The sequence below is a fragment of the Quercus suber genome, unplaced genomic scaffold, assembly GCF_002906115.3.
Source record: "Quercus suber isolate HL8 unplaced genomic scaffold, Cork oak 2.0 scaffold_439, whole genome shotgun sequence".
NCBI lineage: Eukaryota > Viridiplantae > Streptophyta > Magnoliopsida > Fagales > Fagaceae > Quercus > Quercus suber.
Genome location: NW_027069890.1, coordinates 523,996 through 548,849, shown reverse-complemented (window position 1 = coordinate 548,849; position 24,854 = coordinate 523,996). Strand labels below are relative to the sequence as shown.

At 35.0% G+C, this 24,854-nt stretch overlaps 2 protein-coding genes across 2 annotated transcripts; both read left to right on the top strand.

The window, feature by feature from the left end:
- Positions 1 to 9,212: 9,212 nt before the first annotated feature.
- LOC112025318 (importin subunit beta-1) lies at positions 9,213 to 13,909 on the top strand. The gene is made up of 3 exons (XM_024057970.2): positions 9,213 to 9,365; positions 11,176 to 13,601; positions 13,706 to 13,909. The coding sequence occupies exons 2-3, from the start codon at positions 11,182 to 11,184 to the stop codon at positions 13,902 to 13,904; spliced, it is 2,619 nt and encodes an 872-aa protein (XP_023913738.1). The 5' UTR covers positions 9,213 to 9,365; positions 11,176 to 11,181; the 3' UTR covers positions 13,905 to 13,909.
- A 1,962-nt stretch (positions 13,910 to 15,871) lies between these two features.
- Positions 15,872 to 21,350, top strand: LOC112025319 (beta-amylase 1, chloroplastic). Its single transcript, XM_024057971.2, has 4 exons — positions 15,872 to 16,707; positions 19,496 to 19,706; positions 19,795 to 19,911; positions 20,286 to 21,350. The coding sequence occupies exons 1-4, from the start codon at positions 16,145 to 16,147 to the stop codon at positions 21,078 to 21,080; spliced, it is 1,686 nt and encodes a 561-aa protein (XP_023913739.1). The 5' UTR covers positions 15,872 to 16,144; the 3' UTR covers positions 21,081 to 21,350.
- Positions 21,351 to 24,854: the final 3,504 nt, after the last annotated feature.

The window sequence follows — 24,854 nt, the reverse complement described above, 5'->3', positions numbered from 1 at the left end:
TATATATAGACTGGCTTTTGCGCAAGTCTCCGCTTCTATCGAACTTTCGAGTGCACGCATTGGCTAGTGTGAGTCATCAATTAGAGGGAACATGTCATCGGGGGTGACGTGGACCAATCAAAATTTGAGGACGGGTTCCATTGTCCAATCAGATTTGTTCTTGTGTTGGGATGATATCAGCCGTTGATCTTCTGTTGTGTGTCCCACACTACACCAAACCCAGCATAGTTTCTTTCCTCTTTCCCTTCAGATGATGCTGATAGATATTCTGATATGCCCTTTTTGGATATTGTACGACTGCCGTTTTGGGTTTTTTAATGAACGACAATCTTGAATCGCTAGGCTTTTAATGTGAAGCCCCTCCGTTTAACGACATTTTTTTATTAAAAAAATAATAAAAAATAGAGACACAAAAAAAATAACCCTGTGGTTTCCTGTGCAAAACGAAATTGCTTGAAGTTTTGAGTGTATCGATTTATGTAATATGGATTGTTTTATGCATTAACAATATGTAACACTTAATCCCATGGATTTTTATTTTTTTTATTTTTTTAAAGATAGATCTATTATGTCATTCTCCAAAAAAAAAAAAAAAAAATCTATATCGTCGGTTCTATGGCTGTTCTTTTATGAATTTTTTTTTAATTATTAAGATTTTTTTTATTCACTTATAATCTCATACATGACATGATATGTAATAATGATTGTGGGGACAATTTTTGCTTCAAGGCCAAGGGCTAGACCATGTTGTAACCTAGGCAATTTTTGTTGTCCCACATGGGAAATAAAGACTTCCTCTTCACACCTTATAAGGGATGAGCAAGTGGATGAAGAGTACCACTAGCTTGGTTAACCAAACTAGTGGTACTTTTCATCCACTAACCTAGGCAATTTTTGTTGTCCCACATGAGAAAGAAAGACTTCCTCTTCACACCTTATAAGGGATGAGCAAGTGGATGAAAAGTACCATGGTGATGGCGCAAATACATTCCGTGCTTTTAACCCAACTCAAGCGGAAGAAACTTATTCAATGGTCACCGCTAACCGCTTTTGGTCCCAAATCTTTGGGGTTGCTTTTTCCAATAAACGTTGGTTACATTTCTTTATGTTATTTGTACCAGTAACTGGTTTATGGATGAGTGCTCTTGGAGTAGTCGGCTTGGCTCTGAACCTACGCGCCTATGACTTCGTTTCTCAGGAAATCCGTATAGCGGAAGATCCTGAATTTGAGACGTTCTACACCAAAAATATTCTTTTAAATGAAGGCATTCATGCTTGGATGGCGGCTCAAGATCAGCCTCATGAAAACCTTATATTCCTTGAGGAGGTTCTACCCCTAGTGGTACTCTTCATTCATTTGCTCATCCCTTATAAGGTGTGAAGATGAAGTCTTTTTTTCCCATGTGGGACAACAAAAATTGCCTAGGTTACAATATGGTCTAGCCCTTGAGCTTGAAGCAAAAATTGTCCCCACAATAATATTATAAATATATATATTTATTGATTTTGAAGTAATAATTGGATATGGTGTGACATTATGTAACGAGGATTTAGATATATTTATTTTGCAATAATAATAGTAATAACTCCGAACCAGTACGTTTGAATAGACCAACACTACGGTATTCCATTCTTNTATATCGTCGGTTCTATGGCTGTTCTTAGTGTAACACAAAAGTCCAAGTGTAAAATACAATTATAAATATGTACAAGTGTTATAGCAATTCACCACCATTTTCATGTATAACAATACCAAAAGAATTTGAGTATATTGCTCAAAACTTCAAAAGGTTTTTGTATTTTACGGAAAAACTACAATGGTTTTGTGTACTTTTCCCTCATTTCTTGTTCATTTGTTGGGTAATTAGTAATTGGGTTCAATTGATATGACTTAAAAAAAAAATTAATTTACAATAATGATGCGAAATATGTGGGTTTTCAAGGAAAATTTTGGCAAATGTCCTTTTTGAGCAAAAATTGTTGCGTTTTACCCTCTTTCCCAAACTAATTAGAGAAATATCCCTCTTTGTAACTTAATTTGAGATAAATCGAGTTTAAAAAAAAATCTGCAGCCCTATAGCTGCGTTTTAAGGAATCTATAGTGACGTTTTAAGGACCTATAGTGACGTTTTGTAACTCGACTTCCATAAAATCGAGTTATAGGCAATTTTTTTTTCTTTTTTTTTACCTATAACTCAACTTCTGGAGGTCGAGTTACAAAACGCCACTATAAGTCTTTAAAACGTCACTATAGACTTCTCTAAAATAAGTTTGGGGGAAAGAGGTTAAAACGCACAATTGTTGCTCTCAATACAGAAGGTTACCCACATAATCGCCAAAATGTCCAAAAAAAAAAAAAAAAAAAAAAAAAAAAAACTACAATATTCCATTCTATTATGTCAACTGAAATCATAACTAGAACAGAATTGACAACTTTAGTTTAGGGATGAAAAAATAAATTTTTTACATTTTCAATAGTTTATCAATGAAAAACAAACTTTTTAAATTTTAAGAACAAAAGGCGAAACATATATATATATATATATATATATTGCAATCTTTTGGGAAAAATCTTGTAAGAATATCATTCGTAAATATGCAAATTATTGTTCCATCATAGTAATAAAATATGGTAATTTATTGACCTCTTTGTATATTTAGTTTTTATTTCTTAATGTGGTGCTTGTTATTGTGAATGTTTCAATTTGTTTGTATCTAAATCAAACTATTAGTGTATATCACTTTCACGATCTCTTCCTCAATCTCAAAGTTAAGCCGTTCAATCTTTCTCAGGTTTATTTCTTTCAAGTCTCACACACTCTCTTTTTTTATTACTATGTTATGTATGTTAATTTTTGTTTGAGTATATACATATATATATATATATATATATTTGGATTGGGTGTGGTGTAGGAAGAGGAAAAGAGGTGGGAAAAGCTAAAGCCTTTCAAAATCTAAGGTTAGATCTACTTCAATAATATCTTTTTGTGATTTTTGTGTTTATTAAGGTTTTTATTTTGACATTGATTTGAAGCTTTATGGATGAGATGATATATTGTGATTCTGTTTCTAATTTGAGTTGTTTGCATTTTTTTTAGAACAAAAAGAGAAGGTGAATTTGTGGGAGTGTGTGACCAATATATTAGCCCAAAACTGTTCAAACAGCACCTTCTACATCGCACCACACCTATGACAACAAAACTGAGATGCGGTGCAATTATAATTTTGGCCAAATTACACCACCCAAAACCTCATCGAATCACACCACAAATACCCCTAATCGTGATAGAATGATTTTTGATAATGTTTTACATTTTACAATCAAGTTATTAAAATCCAGTTATTATGAAATATATTTAAAATGTACAACTATTGTTTTTAGATCGCAGTGTTGTCAATAATTTGTTTTTTGAATCTTAGATCAAATTAAATGATGAGTTTTGGAATTATTAACAACTAGTCGATAACCCGTGCTATGCACGAGAACCTACCTATTTGTGAGGTAAACTAAATTTTTTTTTTATAAAATCTTAAATTGATTAAGAAACTATACCATTATATGATTTGCTCTTGTATGACTTCAATTTGTGTTACAATTTGATGAAAAAGTCATTGATTGAACGTGCAATTACTTTCAAATTTGTCAAATAGTTTTAGATACTGCAAAAAAATAACTCAAAAATTCAAATATTAAAACTTCTAAAAGACAAAAAAAATGAAAGAATCAGATGATTCACTGTTTAGAAATTATTGAAACAAAACAATATATATATATATATATATATATATATGACTAAACAATAGAGAAATATGGGGTACGTTCAAAATAATAATCCATGACTATAACTATTGAAAAGAATCAAAAGATTCAAAGCCTACAAATTATAGATAATATATGTGTGTGTGTGTGTGTGTGCGCGCACGCGTGTGAATTACACAAATTCAAATGTTAAAACTTCCCCAATGCCAAAAAAGATATATAATTAAAGAATAAGTTATTGAAATAATTCAAAAAATATATGACTACTCAAAAAAGAAATATAAGAAAAAGAAAAAGTACACGAACCCATAAAGCAATAAGTTTTAAATTTTAACGGGTCTAAACTTTAAACGAACATTATCAGCACATGGCCCATGATAAAAAAAATGTTGAGCAGAAGCCCGCATTGAAATAATGAAAGCCATACCTACCCTTAATATATCGTATATAACCTTTCTGTTCAAGAAATTAACATACTTTCATATCGTGAGGTGAAGCAAAGACATATGCAGTAGCAACAACCTTAAATTTCAATTATTGCAAGTTTTTTTTTTATTATATATTGTAAAAAAAACGACTAAAAAGAATTTGGTGGTTCGTGTACAGAAATTACTTTTTAAAAAATACATGAAAAACCATAAAGTAATTTTTTTTTTTTAATAAAGTAGAGGAGAAAAAAAAAATAACAGAAGAAGAGCTCATACATCTACTCGGCTTTAACAAATATATTGGAGTTTGCATTGTTTTTATAGTGTTCATAATTAATCTCGCAAATTTAGAGATAAATTATAAACATTTGGATTTGACTTTAAGTTTGATTTGTTAGAGAGATAAAATTTTACTCCTTATTAAATTTGAACTAAAGAAAAATAATTTTATTTAAAAAAAAATGATAATGATGTGGCAAGCTCAGGAGATATCAATAAAAAGTCAAAGGCTTATATATATAATGCCCTTAAATGTAAACTATTAATTCCACGGTTTCCACTTGTATTTCTTCAAAAAAAAAAATCAGTTACATGGACATCATGTTATATGGTACGACTTCTTAGGGGTATTGGAAAGTCAATCATTTAAGAGTTTGATTAAAAATGACTCCTTCTCTACCCTTCCACCTAAATTTTTATTTGGAAATACATTAATTGGAATGAGTTTGACTTTAAGTTGGACTTGTCAGAAAGATAGAGTTTCACTCCTTATTAAGTTTGGGTGAAACAAAATTATTTTATTTTAAAAAAAATGATAATAATGTGACAAGTTCTATAGAGGTCAATAAAAAGTCAAAGATTTCAGTTATACATACATACATACATACATATATATATATATATAGATAAAAAATTGGATTGGTTTCAAATTGTGATGGAAAATGGTTTTGAATTGAAAGAATGCTTTGTTGGTTTCAAACTGTACGGTACAAGCTCAACTTTTTGTTGAGCTTGAATTAAATTATTAGACAACGAAACAATTTCTTCACGTATAGTTTTATACTCTACATGCAATGTATCTTAAATTTAAGTAACTTTACCAATAACCATTGTTTAATTTATGTCTATGCATCTTTAACCGAAATAAAGGACATGTATGATACCATCACGTACCTTTGGCGCAATAATCACTCCACAAGTATAAGTACTAATGAAATGTGGAGAATAAAGGCTGAGATTGAAGAGAGCATGATTTTTACACTTAGATCAAATTAAAATAGAGTTTTATCTCATAGCGAAAAAGACATGTATGATGTTGGCAAACAATGAAAGTATGCATACATGTATATATGTAGGGAAGTGGTGTGGGTTCCAGTTAGCTCAACTGGTAAAGTCTCTAATGGTCGTATAAAAGATCTGAGGTTTAATCCCCGTCTATACCAAAAGCTGATTGGTGTTTTAGTCTGATGATACAGAGCTATCATAAGGAACGGACGCCATAGGTTAAAACTCTTTTAAAAAAAAATGGAAGGAAGTGGCACATAAAACCCAAGTAAGTACTAGGCCTTAAATTAGAACAGGCCCATAACATATCGCTCCGAGAAATGAGGCCCCTCTACGAAGACTTATACCCGAGAGTGCGGATCAAAGGTTGAACAAGAAGTCATCATAAACACCCTCAAGATCTCAAACCTCAAAATCCGACCTAATAGGATCCATTACCTCGGGCCCGAGCATGAGTAAACCACTAGAGTCGCCCAAGGTAAAAGCCTATAGGATCTTCCTGATGATTCCACAGCAACCCAATTGACACAGTTGCATTTAATACAACATATAACTTATCAGAATAAAACAAAAGGTTCTAAAAGTCTTTGTTTATTATAACCTCAAGAAAAGAAGAGTCTAAAAGGATAGAAGGTTGCCCAACTATACCAGGACAGCACCTACACTGGCACATGCTAGAGAAGAAAATGAAGAGAATTAAACAAAGGATAAAGATAAAGAAGAAGAAAGAGGAAGGATAAAGAAAGAAGACAAATAAACAAAGCAGATTTTTTATTGACAGTGAAAGATAAAGATAGTAAGTAGAAAAAGAGAGGAACGAAACACATGGTGAAAAATTTAAGAGAAATAATCGTATGAATAAAGTCTTTGACACAATTTTATAAGGCTGAGAATTATCTGTTCCTTATTCAAATCTCCTGTCATGGATTGTATTAGCCCATAATAAAAATTAATTGTGATTATAGGCAAGTCATTAAGCTAAGGCTAATATATATTAATTATATATATATATTAATTATGCTTATTAATCATTATGCAGGCAAATGATGATCACGTGTTTTTCAAGTTTAGTACTAGTAATTCATTGTCAAAGCCATTTATATTACATTGAATATGCAAATTTTTTAATATATCTTGTATTTCATTTGATCGTTGCAATCTTCACCCAAAGATAAAGGGTCCGTTTGGATAGCACTTATTGTTGCTGAAAGTTGATAAAAATTGATTGTTGCTGAAAACACTGTAGCAAAATAATTTTTAAATGTGTAAATAGTATCGTGGGACCCATTTTTAATATTAAATATTGCGTGAACAGTACATAAACAGTGCGTGAACAATATGTGAACAGTGCGTGAACAGTAAATTTTGTCCCCAAAATGTCAACAATTGCGGGGGAAAAAAAAAAAAAAAAAAAAAAAAAAAATAATTTTGTCCCCAAAATGTCAACAATTGCGGGGGAAAAAAAAAAAAAAAAAAAAAAAAAAAGAAGGAGAGAAAACGCAGGAAGCAAAACGCGCCGTGACTATCCATCGTATCCAAACCCAACCAAAATGAAAAGTTGTGTTGTCATAAATAGGACAATGATTGTGATTATAGACTACTACCGAAAAATAAAAGATTATGATTATAGATTTGCAAATACCGTACACTTTTTGAGCTAAACATTTACCGTACACTTGTCAATTGCTTTTGTACCATGGTAGGCATCGCTAAACCAACAGTTAAAATTACTGCACAATAATATAATATAATTTGAGTTTTTTCAACAAATTTTTTTAAGTAGCTAAAAATTAAATTAGGTAAAAATATAGTGTTATTTTAAAAAACTACAGTAAATTTTTTAAAAATTGTTCATAATCAAATAATTTAAATAAGTTAAAAAATTAAATAGGAACAAAACCATCACTATAATATAGTATCTCACTTTTCACTGTCAATGACAAAACTCAAGTATAAGTTGACAATAATGTGTTTCTCAAAAAAAAAAAAAGTTGACAATAATGTTGCAACAAAGGTTGGAAGAAACAAGTGTGAAAGATTTTTGAAAGGGAGTGTATAAAAAACAACAAATAGGGGTTTTATACATTGACAAAACTTATGTATAGAATTTTATGTGCTGTTTTTTAGGTTTCCTTCTTAAGATTTTGCTATGTGACTATTTAACTAAAAAAATACACTTCTATCCTATTAGAAAAAAGCCAGATAGCAAAATTTTAAGAAGGAAACATAAGGAACAGTACCTAAATACTGTTTTTAAGTCTTGTCATTTATAAATCAACATACCTTGACAAAACTAATTAGCATTGGCGAAACCTTAAAATTTGAACTCAATTCCCTTACCAACTCATTCCATCCCATCTCTCATTCCCATTGATTTAACCTTACTAGATTTTACCTCGCCATCTCTCACCCCTGCTTATCCTTGCCTTTAACAAGATTTATGACATCAAGGATCTTGATTAATGTTGCATCCTTGCGTTCGACTTTATTTTATAGGTGTCCCTTAAGTTAATGATGTCAAAATTCGTATGATTGGCCTAAACCGACCAAGGTTGCACTCAACATAACAAAATTTACTAGATGCGGTCAATCGACCAACATTATAGTGCAACTCAATAGAAGCTTTTGAGAATTACGTAACAATATAGTCTAATTTAGGGTTGTAAACAAGTCGAGTCAAGTATTAAAAGTTCAAATTTGTTCATTTAATTTTTTTTTTTTCAAACACGAGCCAGACTCAAGCTCATTACCAAACAAGATTATATATTAAAGTTTGAATCATTTTCTTGTCGAGCAAGATCAAACTTGTTCATGAGCTAGCTAGTTAACTTATTATTTTCTTATATATTATAAAATTATGACTAAAATGTGTCACTACTTTAAAATTATATGAAATTTTAATACAAATAGATTGTTTATATCACCAATAAGTTAAAATAATGATTGAGTATCATATGAATTTATTGAAAAACTTATACAATCCAATTTCAAGTTTATATAAATATATACTTGAACAGGTATACATATAAAAATATAATATTATTTATAGTTAAATAAAGCTTTCGTCTTATAAAAAAAAAAAAAATAAGGCTTTCGTATTCACAATTACATTATTATGTTGAACTTGATTCATTTAATAATTGAGCCTAGACTTTAGGCTTGAACTTAACTTATTTTATAAACAAACTTTTTCTTGAGCCAAGGTCGAACTATTTATAAATAATTTGGTTCATTTAAAATCTAATCCAATTATATAGGTTGCACTGCCTAATCTACATCGCTAATTGCAACAACATCATACATGATACGATGGAAGAAGGAAGGGGATTTATTTATTTATTTTTGTGTATGATAGATTGACTAACGGTACAAAATTTAAAAAACATTCAAGAGGCTACAAACCAGTGAGAAAAATAGAAAAACACAGCGAAAAGGGAAAAAACAGTAATTATAGGCTTACAGCATATCAAACCCATAGAAAATAAATGAACAACTGTAATGATAACGGCGATAATAATACTCGGGCGAACCACGGCCACTCACACCCACACAGCGAGTGAAATCTCCAACCAATCACACACTCTATCCTCAAATCAAACCCCCAGAAAGCCGCTTCTGGACCCGCAACAAGAACCAATCACAACGCCCAATTGACTCCACGCTCCCACGCGCTGAAAAAATAGCGTGGACTCACCTGAGGACCAATTAGAAAATCAGAGAGATATAGTTTATTTTTGTAAATCCCAGCTTTACATTGGCGTCTCTGCCTTTTGCCCACACTCTCTGCTAGGGTTTCAGACTCGCCGCTTCTTTCTTCTTTCTTCTTCGTTTCGCTAATCGGATTTTTGATCACTCGCTCGCTCGCTCGGTCTCCGAGTCAACTCGCCAACTCGGTAAGCACTTTTTCTTCAATCTTACATATCTCAGTGTGTCTGAGCTCCGATTCTTCACTTTCAAATCCCTGATCTGATCTAGGATTTATCTCTAGGGTTTTGCATTGAGTTCCTTTTTTTTTTGGTGATCAGAACAACTTTGTTAGTGTTTTAGTACTCACTTCGAATTTAGATTTCTCGAATTTCGTTTTACTCTTGTTTGGTTGCCGAGAAAACACGGGTAATTCCCGATTTGATAAACGTTTAGATATCCGATTTTTCGGTTTGGGGCCTCGGAGCTTAAAATCGAACGGAATCGATTCTGTAAGTGTTTATCAGAAATGTTTGGATTCGTGGAGTTGAGAAAATTAGTGCTTGCTTACTTAGCAGAGTGCTTTAACTTTTGGAAATATTGCGAATGTCAAAAGATGATATTTTTCCTTTGAATCTTATTAATTTTTCTTAGTAAACAAACAGAGAGTATGAGTTAGGATATAATAGAATGACAGAAATGAATATGTGGGGCCGACTTGACTAGTCTGTTGAGGATCCATAGCTTTTACTTTTGGAAATACTGAGAATGACATAGAAGATGTTATTTTTCCTTTTGTATCTTATTAATTTTTCCTAGTAAACAAACAGAGAGTATGGATTTGGATATAATAGAACGATGGAAAAGAATTCATGTGGCCAACCTAATGAGTCTGTTGAGGATCCATAGCTGACACCAAAATTTTGGTACTAAGGCTTGGATATTGTTGTTTTTGTAGTAAACAAACAGAATAGTGGATTTAGGGTTTGGTAATATTGATCGTGATGATGATTTGCTGGATGGGTTAGCTTTCTTTCCAATTGTGATGAGCAGTTGATAGTTACTTAGGGCTTGTAATGACAACCGATTGGTGTGCTGTTATTTTTGCATTAATTTTCTTCCCATTGGTCTGTTGAGTAAATTTTTGTGAGGATTGAAACCAAAGAGCACTTTTTTTATTACTCGAATGATCTTCAAGTGTCTCAATATCTTGCCTTTTTATTTCTTCGTAATGATAATTTGTGGACTTTCATATTATATATTAAGTAGATTTACACTTTGAATGGAGGGGGAGGGGAGGGAAGGGGTTCCATTTATATTTAAAAAAATTTAAACTGTCAATTTTCCCTTATGGTTTCAATTTATATCAATCTCTTTAAAATTAGAAAAATATAGTTACAATAGTCAACTTATATGACCATTCCCCTTTCCTTTCCTCATCATACTTAATTTTTAAAACATCCAAATTATGGGGAGTGGTATCTATTCCCCTTCCCCGATTTAATTTTTAAAATACTCAAACAAGGGGAGCAGTATCTTAACCCTCCAAACCCTCACTTTTAATTCACCCAAATTGGGACAATTTGGTGTCAGTTTTTCCCTTATGATTTCAATATATATCAATCTCTTTAAAATTAGCAAAATATAGTTACAATAGTCAACTTATATGACCATTCGCCTTTCCTTTCCTCCCCATACTTAAATTTTAATACATCCAAACTAAGGGGAGTGATATCTATTCCCCTTCCCCGATTTAATTTTTAAAATATTCAAACAAGGGGAACTGGGGAAGGGGTAATCATTCCCCTCCACTCTCCTCTTCTACCTTATCCTTTAATTTCCTTTCCCGCCAAACTTCCAAACACATTGTTACTCTTAATGATTTAAAGCAACTTGGTGAGTTACGTCAAATGTGGGTTACTTTTTGTTTTTTTGATTGTATGTCTAAGGGTGGTGTTGGATACATTAACATATAAATTATCTCTTGTCTAATTAGTGGGTTTAATTTGTTGATCCCAGATTCAAATGGCAATGGAGGTGACTCAGGTTCTTTTAAATGCACAAGCAGTAGATGGTACCGTGCGCAAGCAGGCAGAAGAAAATCTAAAACAATTTCAAGAGCAAAATCTTCCAAGTTTCTTGTTTTCTCTTGCTGGGGAATTGTCGAATGATGATAAGCCTGTTGAGAGTCGTAAATTAGCAGGCTTGATTTTGAAGAATGCCTTGGATGCCAAAGAACAACATAGGAAACTTGAGCTTGTGCAAAGATGGTTGTCATTGGACCCCTCTGTGAAGACTCAGATCAAGGCATGCTTGTTAAAGACCCTCTCTTCTCCTGCTCTGGATGCTCGATCAACTGCATCACAAGTCATTGCAAAGGTTGCAGGTATTGAGTTACCACATAAACAGTGGCCTGAACTGATAGGGTCGCTCTTGTCTAATATTCACCAGCTTCCGGGTAATACCAGGCAGGCAACGCTGGAAACTCTTGGGTACATTTGTGAAGAAGTATCCCCAGATGCAGTAGAACAGGATCATGTAAACAAGATTCTTACTGCTGTAGTTCAGGGTATGAACTCTTCCGAGAGTAACAATGATGTTAGGCTTGCTGCTACTCGAGCTTTGTACAATGCTTTAGGTTTTGCGCAGGCAAACTTTTCCAATGATATGGAACGTGATTACATAATGAGAGTTGTTTGTGAGGCTACCCTTTCTCCAGAGTTGAGGATTCGACAAGCTGCTTTTGAGTGTTTGGTTGCCATATCTTCAACCTACTATGAGAAGTTGGCTCCTTACATACACGATATCTTTAACATCACTGCAAAGGCTGTTAAGGAAGATGATGAGCCAGTCGCTCTTCAAGCCATTGAGTTCTGGAGTTCAATATGTGATGAGGAGATAGACATTTTAGAAGAATATGGAGGTGACTTTACTGGGGATTCTGATGTTCCCTGCTTTTACTTTGTTAAGCAGGCTCTCCCTGTTCTTGTCCCCATGTTATTAGAGACACTACTTAAGCAGGATGAGGATCAAGATCAAGATGAAGGGGCTTGGAACATTGCAATGGCTGGAGGCACATGCCTGGGTTTGGTTGCACGAACGGTTGGAGATGATGTTGTCCCACTTGTAATGCCATTTATTGAAGAGAATATAACAAAACCAGATTGGAGGCAAAGGGAGGCTGCTACTTATGCCTTTGGTTCCATTCTGGAAGGTCCATCCCCAGACAAGCTCATACCACTTGTTAACATTGCCTTGAACTTCATGCTCACTGCCCTTATGAATGATCCAAATAACCATGTGAAGGACACTACTGCTTGGACTCTTGGAAGAATGTTTGAATTTCTGCATGGGTCAGCTTTGGAGACCCCCATAATTACCCAGGCAAATATTCAACAGATTATTAATGTTCTGCTTCAGAGCATGAAAGATGTACCAAATGTTGCGGAGAAAGCCTGTGGTGCTCTCTATTTCTTGGCCCAGGGTTATGAGGATGCAGGATCTTCATCTTCTCCGCTGACTCCATTCTTCCAGGAAATTGTTCAAGCTCTTCTCACTGTGACTCACCGAGAAGATGCTGGAGAGTCACGCCTCCGCACTGCAGCCTATGAGACTTTAAACGAAGTTGTGAGGTGTTCTACTGATGAGACAGCTTCAATGGTGCTGCAACTAATTCCTGTCATTATGATGGAACTCCACCAAACTCTTGAGGCACAGAAGCTTTCGTCTGATGAGAGAGAGAAGCAGAATGAATTACAAGGTTTGCTCTGTGGTTGCTTGCAGGTCATTATACAGAAACTTGGGTCATCCGAGCAATCGAGATATGTCTTCATGCAGTATGCTGACCAGATGATGGCCCTTTTCTTAAGAGTATTTGCTTCTCGAAGTGCCACAGCTCATGAGGAGGCTATGCTTGCCATTGGAGCTCTTGCCTATGCAACAGGTGCCGATTTTGTAAAATACATGCCAGAATTTTATAGGTATTTGGAAATGGGTCTTCAAAATTTCGAGGACTACCAGGTTTGTGCCATTACAGTTGGTGTAGTTGGGGATATATGCAGAGCGCTGGAGGATAAGATATTGCCTTACTGTGATGGAATAATGACCCAGCTTCTCAAGGATTTGTCAAGCAACCAGTTGCACCGATCTGTAAAGCCCCCGATATTTTCATGCTTTGGTGACATTGCTTTGGCAATTGGAGAAAACTTTGAGAAGTACTTAATATATGCTATGCCCATGCTTCAAAGTGCAGCAGAACTATCTGCCCATATTTCCGGTGCTGACGATGACATGTTGGAGTACACCAATTCTCTGAGAAATGGAATTCTAGAGGCATACTCGGGGATCTTTCAGGGATTTAAGGGTTCTTCAAAGACCCAGCTATTGATGCCTTTTGCACCTCATGTTCTTCAGTTCTTGGATAGTTTGTATATGGAGAAGGACATGTAAGTTATGATGGAATCTTTACTGATTTGTTTATTAATTTTTTCTTCTTTATTTTTTTAATCTCAATTATTAGTTTCTTACCTCCTTATTTGTTTTCTTTCAGGGATGATGCGGTGTCTAAGACGGCGATTGGGGTCCTTGGAGATCTAGCTGATACCCTGGGTAGTAATGCAGGTTCCTTGATTCAGCAATCTGTGTCAAGCAAAGACTTTCTAAGCGAATGTTTATCATCAGATGACCATTTGATAAGGGAATCTGCCGAATGGGCCAAGTTGGCCATCAGTCGAGCCATTTCTTTTTGAGGCAACTGCTTCGTATACTCTTCTTCTTTGCATGCATTTGGGTGTGTTGAGTGGGGTCTGGGATTGCATACAATGAGTCAGGTCGTCACCATTTTTGGGCGCAGATGTTTGGTCGGTCGGCTGTCAGTGTTTCACTCAGCAGCTCGGAGTCGGTTTTTTTTTTTTTTTTTTTTCATTTTAGTTTTGCATTGCCATGGAAGTAGTCGGTGATGACCCATACATTTCTGCTATGTGTTTCACTCAGCAGCTCGGAGTCGGTTTTTTTTTTTTTTTTTTTTCATTTTAGTTTTGCATTGCCATGGAAGTAGTCGGTGATGACCCATACATTTCTGCTAGCTTGGCAGAAAAAGTTGAACTGTTACTAAGTTAAAAAGGAAGTCAATGGTATGGGAGGAATGAGATAGGAGACTCCATCGCTCCCTGATGCGTCTAATGTGCTAGTGATAGCAGTTCCATTTGTTGGGAGTCGATGGTGCGGAAGCGTTGGGTTGGGGGTAATTTAGCAGCAATGTAAAAGCCTGCATTTTTTAATCTTTTGGCCTTCTTTTTCCTTTCTTCCCCTCACCGAAATTTGGTGTCTGAAAGCATGGCACTGTTACATGTCAATTTTCATATAGTTCGGTCTCTTGCCATTTGTACTCATGTATACCTGCTCATTATGTGGGACTGGTGACAAACAACATAATATTAGGACATTCATATCATGCATTAGTCATATTTTATCATCATTATATTTACTGTACCTTTTTATTATTTAGTCAATGATCAATAGCATGCTTTTTATATGCTCTTTTTATGCCTTATTGTGGCTATTCTTCTTGTATAGCTTTGCAGTTTTCTAATTTTGAAGTTTCTTTTGTGTATTGCTGAACATTAATTCTGTAATGTCTCTTCCCCCTTGGATCTTATTATCTGACTGCTGTTGTATGTGTTATCTGTCAAAAAAAAGAAAAAAAAAAAAAAAAAAAGAGAGACTGACAGACGAATAGTTTTGGGGTTGAGACTCTTGTTTCATTCCCTTTTCTGGTGTGACTCTGGTGTAGTTTCTAGTTCTCAGGTAGTTTGAACAGACTGACAGTTAGAACACTGGCCTGCATGCCTAAAATTTATTCTCATCCCAAACGCAATGACTTAGTGTAATGCTACTAGTAGATTGGGCCTAGCCTAAAATTCCTTTTCATCCTTGTAAAGTATACACACGTAGAATGAAATCCCATTGTTTGTCGCACGATTTTAATTTGCGATGCCCACATTATGTTTTGCTTCTTCTATTGTCGTTTTAATCAATAAACTATTCGGGGAAAAAGAGAAATAATAATAATAATAATAATAATAATAATAATAATGATAATAAACTATTTTAAAGATTATCAGCTTGTATGGTTCCTCCCTAGAATATCCTTGACTATTATGCTTAGCTATTTGTTTATGAAATTGAGAAAATATCCATACTTTATGGTAGAGATGAGATCTAATTTTTGTACAAAAAGTGTATCATTTAAAATGTCATTTTAAAAGTCTACTTTAAAATAGATTATGCCTATTTTAAAACAAATGAAAGTATTAACAATGGAACGTGTGATAGATTCTCTATCAACATTGCTTCCTTCCCAAATTCTCGTATATCAATAATGTATCATCCAATAAAGTTTTAATTACAATTCCTAAATACTAATAATAACCATTGAAAAGATGCTTATAATTTAATTGGTATTTCTTAGTGTTTTTAATGAAATTGTTTAAAGTTTAATTCATTTATTCTAACTATTGAATTATATGTATATATATATATATAAATCATTTATAGATTCACAATCATTCTCGTTTTGTATATAATCTCATTGGCACTCTTTTTCACTTCGAGTGATCAAATTAAGCAAATAGAGAGTCAAACGCACAATTCATCGGCCATTGTATTGTTAAAAAAAAAAATCATTGGCCATTGCATTTGCATCTGTCAAAGTCAGTCTTCGAAGCATCCAGCTTGCTCGTACGGCTTTTTAACCCATCTCACCACCCTTAATCATCGAATCCAGACCGTACAATTCCATGGACCCCGCCACATACACAAAAAAAAGTGTCAGACCTTCAAATTGTGATCCCAGTTTCTCTTTCTCTCTTTCTTTCACTGTATCCTCACTCATTCCTCAATGAGTCATTTCCTCTCTCTCTCAGTTTGTGGCAAATACGAAATTTACTTATATTTGGAAAGAGTCCTAACCAACAGTGAAATTCATTGAATGGCGATCGCATCTCCTTCAACGCCAAGCTTCTCAGCTTCCTTCTGCTGCACTTGGACCGAGTCAATTCGCTCCCCCACTCGTTCCCCTTCTTTCATTTCCTTCACTCGCCGACTCCAACCTCACCCTCCCCTAACTCGTCGACTCGCCATCTCTTCGCGTCTCAACTCCTCCAAACCCTCCGGCGCCGGCGGCTTCATCTCTCCGGACAACGGAGGCGGAAGCGAACACATCCAGTATGAACTCTACCACAAATTCTCCTCGCCACAACGCCGGAGGCTAGGATCGCCGGTGTTCGTCACTCTCCCCGTCGACTCCGTTAGTACCGGCGGCCAAGTCCGGCGTCGCAAGGTCATGGCTCAGTCGTTCAAAGCTCTATCAGCCGCCGGTGTCGAAGGCGTCGTCGTCGAGGTCTGGTGGGGACTAGTGGAGAGAGACGAACCTAGGGTTTACAATTGGCAAGGGTATTTGGACCTCGTTGCCTTAGCGAAACGGTGCGGTTTGAAGGTCCGTGCTGTCATGGCCTTTCATCAGTGTGCCACTGGGCCTGACGATCCTCACTGGTCAGTCTAAACTCTCTCTGAATTTTGTTTTGGTTTTTGTTTTTTTTTTTGTTTTTTTGTTTTTTTTTTTTTTGTAATTAAAATTTATTTTTCGTGTTTCGATTATGAATTTATTATTGCAATGTTTTTTTTTTTTTTTTTTTTTTTTGGATAAGTAACAAAAATTTTTATTAAAAAACACACAGCCCAGTACATAGGAAATGTACAAAAAGGCAAAAACATCAAGAAACCAAATTACAGTGATCTAGCAACACAGGAAGGGAAATACAAGAAAAAGATGGTAGAACAAGACACCATTCGAGAAGAGTAAAAAAGAAGAAAGATTTAAACTCAATCATGGACTGTTCACGACCCTCAAAGCTTCTAGAATTCTGTTCCCGCCAGATACACCACATCAAACAGTGCAGCACAAGCCTCCAAATAACTATATTACGACGATGCCTGAATGTGCATGTCCAACAATCCAACAAATCCACTACCCTTTGAGGCATCACCCAACAAATACCAAACAAGCAAAAGATCAAACTCCACATCTCAAAGGCTATAGGACAGTAAAGGAGGAGATGATCTACAGATTCCCCACACCTTTTGCACATAAAGCACCACTCAATGACAACAAAATGCCTCTTCCGAAGGTTGTCTATAGTTAGAATCTTGCCTAAAGCCGCAGTCCAAGAGAAAAAAGCTACCCGAGGAGGAACCTTCGATTGCCACCCCATTTTCCAAGGGAAAGAAATGCCAGTAGAAGGGGAAATAGAATGATAATACCCACTGACCTTGAAACCTTGACTGCTGGCTGGCTTCCAACAAAGATTGTCAGAACCAATGCCCTGCACCTTTGTGGAATAGATCAAAATCATAAATGAATCCAAAGATTGTGACTCTTGATCATTCACTAAATGACAAAACTAAATGTCCCAAGAAACTCTCCCATTTACAAAGCACATAACCTCAGAGACCAAAGCATCCCTTGTCCAACTAATATAATATAAATCTGGAAACGCCTCCTTAAGAGGACAATCCCTACAACACATCATCCCAAAACTTCACACGAGTTCCATCACCCACTTCATACTGAATGAACTTGGAAAAATTCCCCCAGCCACTCCGAATGAACTTCCACAAACAAACACCATATGCCCCAGACAGATTTTGTGCACCAACCACCCCACTCATTCCCATACTTCGCCCCAGTGACCCTTCTCCAAAGGGCATCATTCTCCAAACCATAGCGCCACAACCATTTGGCTAATAAGGCAGAGTTAAACCTTCTCAAACAGCTAATGCCCATCCCTCCATTCTTCACTGGCCTACATATCTTAGACCAATTTACTAAGTGAATTTTATGCTTGTCTCCCATACCAGACCAAAGGAAATCCCTTTGTAATTTCTCCATCCTCTTAGCCACCTTGTCTGGGATAGGGAAAAGAGAAAGGAAATACGTAGGTAGACTAGAGAGAGTAGTCTTAATAAGGGTAACCTTACCCCCCTTAGATAAATACAACCTCTTCCAACCAGCTAGCCTTCGCTTCATCTTCTCCAAGATAGGATTTCAAATCGTCTTATCTTTAAAAGAAGCACCCAACGGAAGACCTAAATATTTCAGCGGAAGAGCCAACTCCCTACAGCCCAAAATCTCCACTAGCTCATGAAGATTAGGCCCATCCCCAACTGGAACCAATTTAGAACTAATTTAGATATAGTGGTTCTCATGAAGTTTTCGAATTGTGGGTCGTTCTGGATAGTCTAAAAATCCAGAAAATTAGTATTAGATGCATGGTAGCACCGCTAATACAAAAAGTAATTTTTTTCCACATGACTTTTTGAGCTTATGCCTTATTTGGCGTTTGAAATGGGTGCCTGCACTCATTAAGGAAGCTTCAAAAGTTTCCTACCTGTATTGGAAAATAGCAAAAGCTAATAAAATTCTGCCTTAATGGTCCACAAGGGTGTCCATTAACAGGACACGCCATAATTTTTATTTTTTATTTTTTTATTTTATTTTATTTATTTTTTGTGTGTATTGGATGGCTTGCTGGAGTAATACATGGGATCATGCTGATTTCTGATATATAAACAATTTCCTAGTGTGGTTCTTACTTTCAGCACTGCTATTTAATTTTCGTGAAATCAAATGACATGTTTAAGGCCTGCCGAACACTGATTGCTTTTATCACTAGACTTTTGAGGTGTTGTGTTAATTTAAGAACTCAGATGCATTGATTTAGCTGTCAAGCTGGATGATTTAAATACTTAAGAATATTTGAAGGGCTGTCTTACCTCTTGTTATGGAAAAAGTATCTCATGCATCAGATATATGCATTTTACACTCTCATGGTGCATGGGTCTCTCACTGTTGTGGAGCCCACACGTTATTAGAGGATAAATGAATTATGGGGGCATATCTTCGATATAGAACTTTTTGGCTTTTACAGTTTTACTTTTGGTTAATCTAATTTGGTACTTGGAGATTTCTCTATTCATGTTCAAAATTTAATGCCGCTATATATGCAAATAGTTTTATATTTGACATCTCCATGTTTTTGTCGTTAGTCTTTTAGAGTGGGAGGAAATCCTTAAAGCATTTCTATTTGACAGTAGGTGTCAAAATTATAAATCTAGTTAGTCATTTTTCCATGTAATATTTTGCGGTTGATCCTATTTGATGTTTAGTCTGAAATAGGAGTTAATCTGCTTTAAGTTTTATGTTGGGTCTTTCTTGATGTTTTTATTCAAAAGCTGTTGTTTGTGGTTGCTAACTCTGAAAGTTGTCCTTATAAAATTAAAGGATTCCTCTTCCTCTATGGGTACTTCAAGAGATTGACAAAGATCCAGATTTAGCGTATTCTGACAGATTTGGAAGAAGGAACATGGAATATATTTCACTTGGATGTGATATTCTTCCTGTTTTGCGGGGGCGATCGCCAATCCAAGCATATACAGATTTTATGAGGAACTTCAGAGACACATTTAGGCCATTTCTTGGGGTTGTCATAACAGTAAGATGATGCCGTGAAGTTTGGCATAGTCATAGATGCCCCTTGATATTAAATTAGGTGCTCAATGTATTGGCTGTTCATGTTTCAGGGAATTCAAGTTGGGATGGGTCCTGCTGGTGAACTAAGATACCCGTCATGCCCTACACAGAAGCTAACATGGGCTTGGCGCACACGTGAACTTGGAGAGTTTCAGTGCTATGATAAGGTAGGTAGAAACTTCAGCTTTATTTACAAGCTTGGTCTTTCTTTACACAGTTGTTCTTTAATATTAGGCTGAAAATCTTACACTTTTAACCCTATAGTTTCAAAAGTAATAAATTAAACCTTGAGGTTTGAAAAAGTAACAAATTATACACTCGGCGCATAAGCCCAATGCCTTTCCACTTAAAAGGATTTAGGTTTAATTTGTTAATTTAGAACCTCACGTGTAATGTGTTACTTTTGAAACTATAGGGTTTATTTTTTTAAACTCCTAAACTCATAGGCTTTAAAATGTAATTTTTTCTATTATTTTTTCATCTGTTGTATTGATTTGATTCCCCTGCTTCTTTTTTCTTTTTCTCAAATTGCTCCTGCTAGTATATGCTTGCATCTTTGAATGCTTGTGCACGAGAGATAGGGATGCGTGAATGGGGAGATGGGGGTCCCATAGGTGCAGGTAATCTAATGCAAAATCCTGAACACACTGAGTTTTTCAGAAGCAAGGATGGGTCTTGGACCAGACCATATGGTAAATTTTTTCTTGAATGGTACTCGGGAATGCTGCTGCTGCATGGAGACAGGATATGTAGGGAAGCTGAAACTGTTTTCAGGGGTACTGAAGTTAATACATCAGCAAAAGTGGCTGGTATCCATTGGCATTATGGTACAGAATCCCATCCATCAGAGTTAACAGCTGGCTATTACAATACTTCAACTAGAGATGGATATCTACCAATTGCTCGCATGTTTGGTAGGTATGGGTTTACCATGTGCTGCACGTGTTTTGAAATGCAAGATGAGTTAGAAAGACAGATGAACCCGGTCGGTAGCCCAGAAGGTTTTCTTAGACAGCTTCTACTGGCTGCTAGGGTTTGTGATATACCCCTAGAAGGTGAAAACTGTGCAACCAGTTTGGATGATGATTCGTTTCAACAGGTGCTAAAGATGTCGAAGTTTTATTCAAATGGTCTAGAAAAGCCCTCCTTCTCATTTAACTTTATGAGGATGGACAAAAACATGTTTGAATATCAGAACTGGGTTCGTTTTACTCGTTTTGTGAGGCAAATGTCTGATGCCAATATTTTTCGTGCCAACCTAAGTTCAGGAGGTGATATAAACCTGTCTTCTATGTTGGATGCTACGAAAGTTGGTTTGGCTTTAGCATATTCTTGAACAGCTTCATCTGTTCGCACCATCAAGGCAGAAAAAGAAAATATTTTTATCAACGATTGATGTGAATACCTTATACATAATTCGATGACCTCTCTGATCTCCTGTTGTGAAATGTGTAGTAATGCCTAAATTTTTTAATTATTTTTTCCTTTTTTTTTTTTTTTTATAATTTTTTATGAAAGAGTTATTTTAGTGTATCATAATACATTGCCTTCCCATATTTTTAAAACGGTGGGCTAATTACTGTCAACTTTTGCTTCTTGGGTACAATTTGTGGTAATCTTTGTTACTCTCAATAATGTGATGCTGTGTCAAGTTGAATGACAAACAATCCTGAAATGCGTTATCCAGTCAATTGAATATTGCTACTAAGGAAAATAACTTATAGGATAAAAAGTTTGTGTTCTCCGGGTCATGCAATTCTGTTTCAGCTCATTTCATGTAGACGGTTGTAGAAACCAATTAAGAAGGATTCACCTCTACTAAGGGCTGTGAATTTTAGTTACCCTTTAACCAATCTTGGAGTATTTTTACCTTTTACCATATCTGAAAGTTTTGTGCCTTTTGGGTATAAAATGAATTTAATATCGATGGCAGATTTGACTGAGTGTAATGTCAATTGGCTAGTAGTAATTCAACCAAATAATACTCGTTCACTTCCCCACTTGGTCCTTTTCAGAGCAATAATCTACCCTTTGGTCTGACAGAAATGACATTACTCTTGGCCTTAGGTCTTGTACCCTTTTGATTACATATATCATATATATAGGGTCTGTTTGGATAGCATTATTGTTGCTGAAAGTTGCTAAAAATTGATTGTTGCTGAAAACACTGTAACAAAATAATTTTTAAATATATGAATAGTACTGTAGGACCCACTTTTAATATTTTTAATATGTGAACAGTGCATAAACAGTACACGCACAGTACATGTACAGTATTTTTTCTCACAAAAGTCATAAATCCGGCTGCTAAAATTAAAAAAAAAAAAAAAAACAGAAAACGCAATGCGACTTTGAGTGATTTAAAGTGCTATTCAAACCGGGTCATAATGGTATTACACACCCTATTGCAGATAAGCTTAGGGTTCATAATCAAGACATACAGACAAAGCATGCTGATCTAAATTATCTTTGTTATTTTTTCCAATGAATGTGAATATGTGATCATGTATGTCTGAACTCTGTAACAGCATCACATTCAGCCATGAACACAGGTTACATACTACCTTGTGGTGGCAAATTTCAACATGATAGATGTGATAGGTACATAGCACAGCACTTGACCAATTATAGAATATCATGAAGACTGATTAGATTGCACAAAATTTTGTAAATCATCAAGGCATATTTGCCTTTTCCCATCAAGATGTATATTGCGTTTCCTACAGAAACTCATTTTTTGTGTGACCTTAGTTAGGTCACCTAGCATTTTCAATTAATAGGATGTTGGGCACGCCTTCCAATTTCCATGTGTAGGGTACAACCTCTATATTCTTTCTCAACTACTAAGAATCTCATCATATAAAAGTTCTCAGACAATGGCTAATTCTTCAGCTAGGTATTCTGCTTGTTTAGCTTATGTATAAACTACTTTGAAGTTTTATTTTTCAATTTTAGGCACATCTATACTTCTGTCAAACTTATTTTTTAAAACCAATAATCCAATGAAAATAAACTTTCCCAATTGAGTAAAGTTGGTCTGCAAAGTTTCACAGGGTCTGGGTGATCATCTATCTCCATAGCAAGAACAAAAAGCTTGACAAGCTCAGCTAGCTGAGTCCTAGATTTTTTGAATTAAAATTAATTCCCTTGCACAGTTAAATTATCCCGAATGGGACAGTCCCCAATAACTTGCGCTGCTTATAGCCACTCAAGGTGATAGTGTTGCGCCTAGTACATATAGGGGGCTCAGAGGAGTATTAAGCTGGATTCGTTAACATTTTTTATAAGGAAAGAAATGGGAAAGTTGGATGGTCAACTTTGTATAAGGTTCTGTGATTTTTTTGTGATGATGTGACTGCACAATCCCTAGAGTATGATTTAAAAGCCAACAAAGTTAAGAGGTTGGATGAGTTTTCATTTCCATTCTCTTAAGGAAAAAATTTAGCTCTAAACATGTTTAGAGTTTATATTACATTAACCCATGATTTGATGATTAAAGAGACAATTTATGTGTAGTTTTAGTCACATAACTTTGTTAATGAGTCACGTGGCTTGTATAGATAATACATATGAATAGTTTTATAAATTGCCGTGTAATATGCTTGGAGCCAAACATTTTTATTCTATTGAAGCCCGCTCATATGTAAGAGGTGAGCTTTGTTCCTTACCATACAATATGACATTAGAAAAAGATAAAAAAAAAAAAGAAAAGGAGAATCAAAGGTAGGAAAAATACTGTTGTAAGGACTATGTAAGCTTGCAAAATGAACAGCAAACATTATGTGCACTTACCTAGTGTTTGACTATCGGATGTTGCACTTATCCACCATGCTTTATCATTTTTTAGCATGGCCTCTTGAAGGGAAAGCTAAGATTAGCTTAATTTGTGATGTTTTGATTTATAGTTTGACACAAAACAAGAAAGATGTATGCCATCTGATATAATCGTTAAAGATTTTCAAACAAAATGGCAGGGTTTTGCTAAACATCTATTGTCCAGTGAACTAGCAACCTCAAGATGTCTAGGAAGATGTAGGGCTTGTATTTAAGTCACTTAACAGTTGCATTAAGTAGTTTCAGAGTTTCCAAACTATTTTTCTTCTCCAATTAACTGAAAAAAGTTATGTTGGCTTAAGCTTTTAGTGTCTTTGATTTAGGTGAGAAATCTAGGAAAAGTTGTACTTTCCCTCCATTAGTATTAGACGGACAGAAGTAATGTCTCCCTAGTTTAGTAGGTTACAAACTTACAATGCCCCCTCTGCCTCTCCTTGTTTTTTAAGAGCACTTTATCCTCTTCTTTGGTATTTCTCCGTCAAATTAACAAAAAATTCATATATATATATATATATATATATATAATGTGTCTAGACTCTCAAGCTAACGTCGTCAATACCCTCCAATAACACCTCCAATAACACACATTACTTGCACAAATACGTCACACCCAATTTGAAGGGCTAATCGTTGTGCATGTGATGTGTTTGCTATCAAAGGGTTTTAATAAGGTTTTCACATGCCCAATAAATAATAATAAAGATGGTTTACTTATCTATTGACATCACACTGAATGGTATATTAATTTATATGAGCATCCACATTGGTGGAGCTATAAATTTAGCTATTTGGCATTACAAAAAATTACTTTATCTATTTTACCTTCTCATTTTATAAAACATCCAATATCAATGGTTTTATTTTAGCTTTCAATACAATAAAATAATATAAAAAAACACGATAAAATAATATATCCACTACAATAAACAACCATCACAACCACTATTATAGTGAGTTTGGCCTTCTATTTTTCTTTCGATCTGAACACACTTAACACACAAATTTGCAAAAAAAAAAAAAAAAAAAAAAATCAAAAAAATTCACAAAATTCCAGTTTGCAAAACCCATAAAACAACCCAACATAATAAATCTGAAAACTGAAGAGAGCAGAGGGTCATTAGCTGAAAAATAGCGGGCAAGGGAGAAAGAGGCAAATAAAAAAAGAAAAAAAAAAGAAGGAAAAAAAAGAAAAAAAAAAGAAGGAAAAAAAAGAAAAAAAACAGCATGCAAGAGAGAAAGAGGAAAAGAAAAAAGAAGAAGATGAGAGCATGCAAGG

Coding starts and splice junctions, on each gene's coding strand:
- LOC112025318 (XM_024057970.2), top strand. CDS start 11,182: ATGGCAATGGAGGTGACTCAGGTTCTTTTAAATGCACAAGCAGTAGAT. Junction 13,602..13,705: donor TTGTATATGGAGAAGGACAT/GTAAGTTATGAT, acceptor GTTTTCTTTCAG/GGATGATGCGGTGTCTAAGA.
- LOC112025319 (XM_024057971.2), top strand. CDS start 16,145: ATGGCGATCGCATCTCCTTCAACGCCAAGCTTCTCAGCTTCCTTCTGC. Junction 16,708..19,495: donor GGGCCTGACGATCCTCACTG/GTCAGTCTAAAC, acceptor ATAAAATTAAAG/GATTCCTCTTCCTCTATGGG. Junction 19,912..20,285: donor AGTTTCAGTGCTATGATAAG/GTAGGTAGAAAC, acceptor TGCTCCTGCTAG/TATATGCTTGCATCTTTGAA.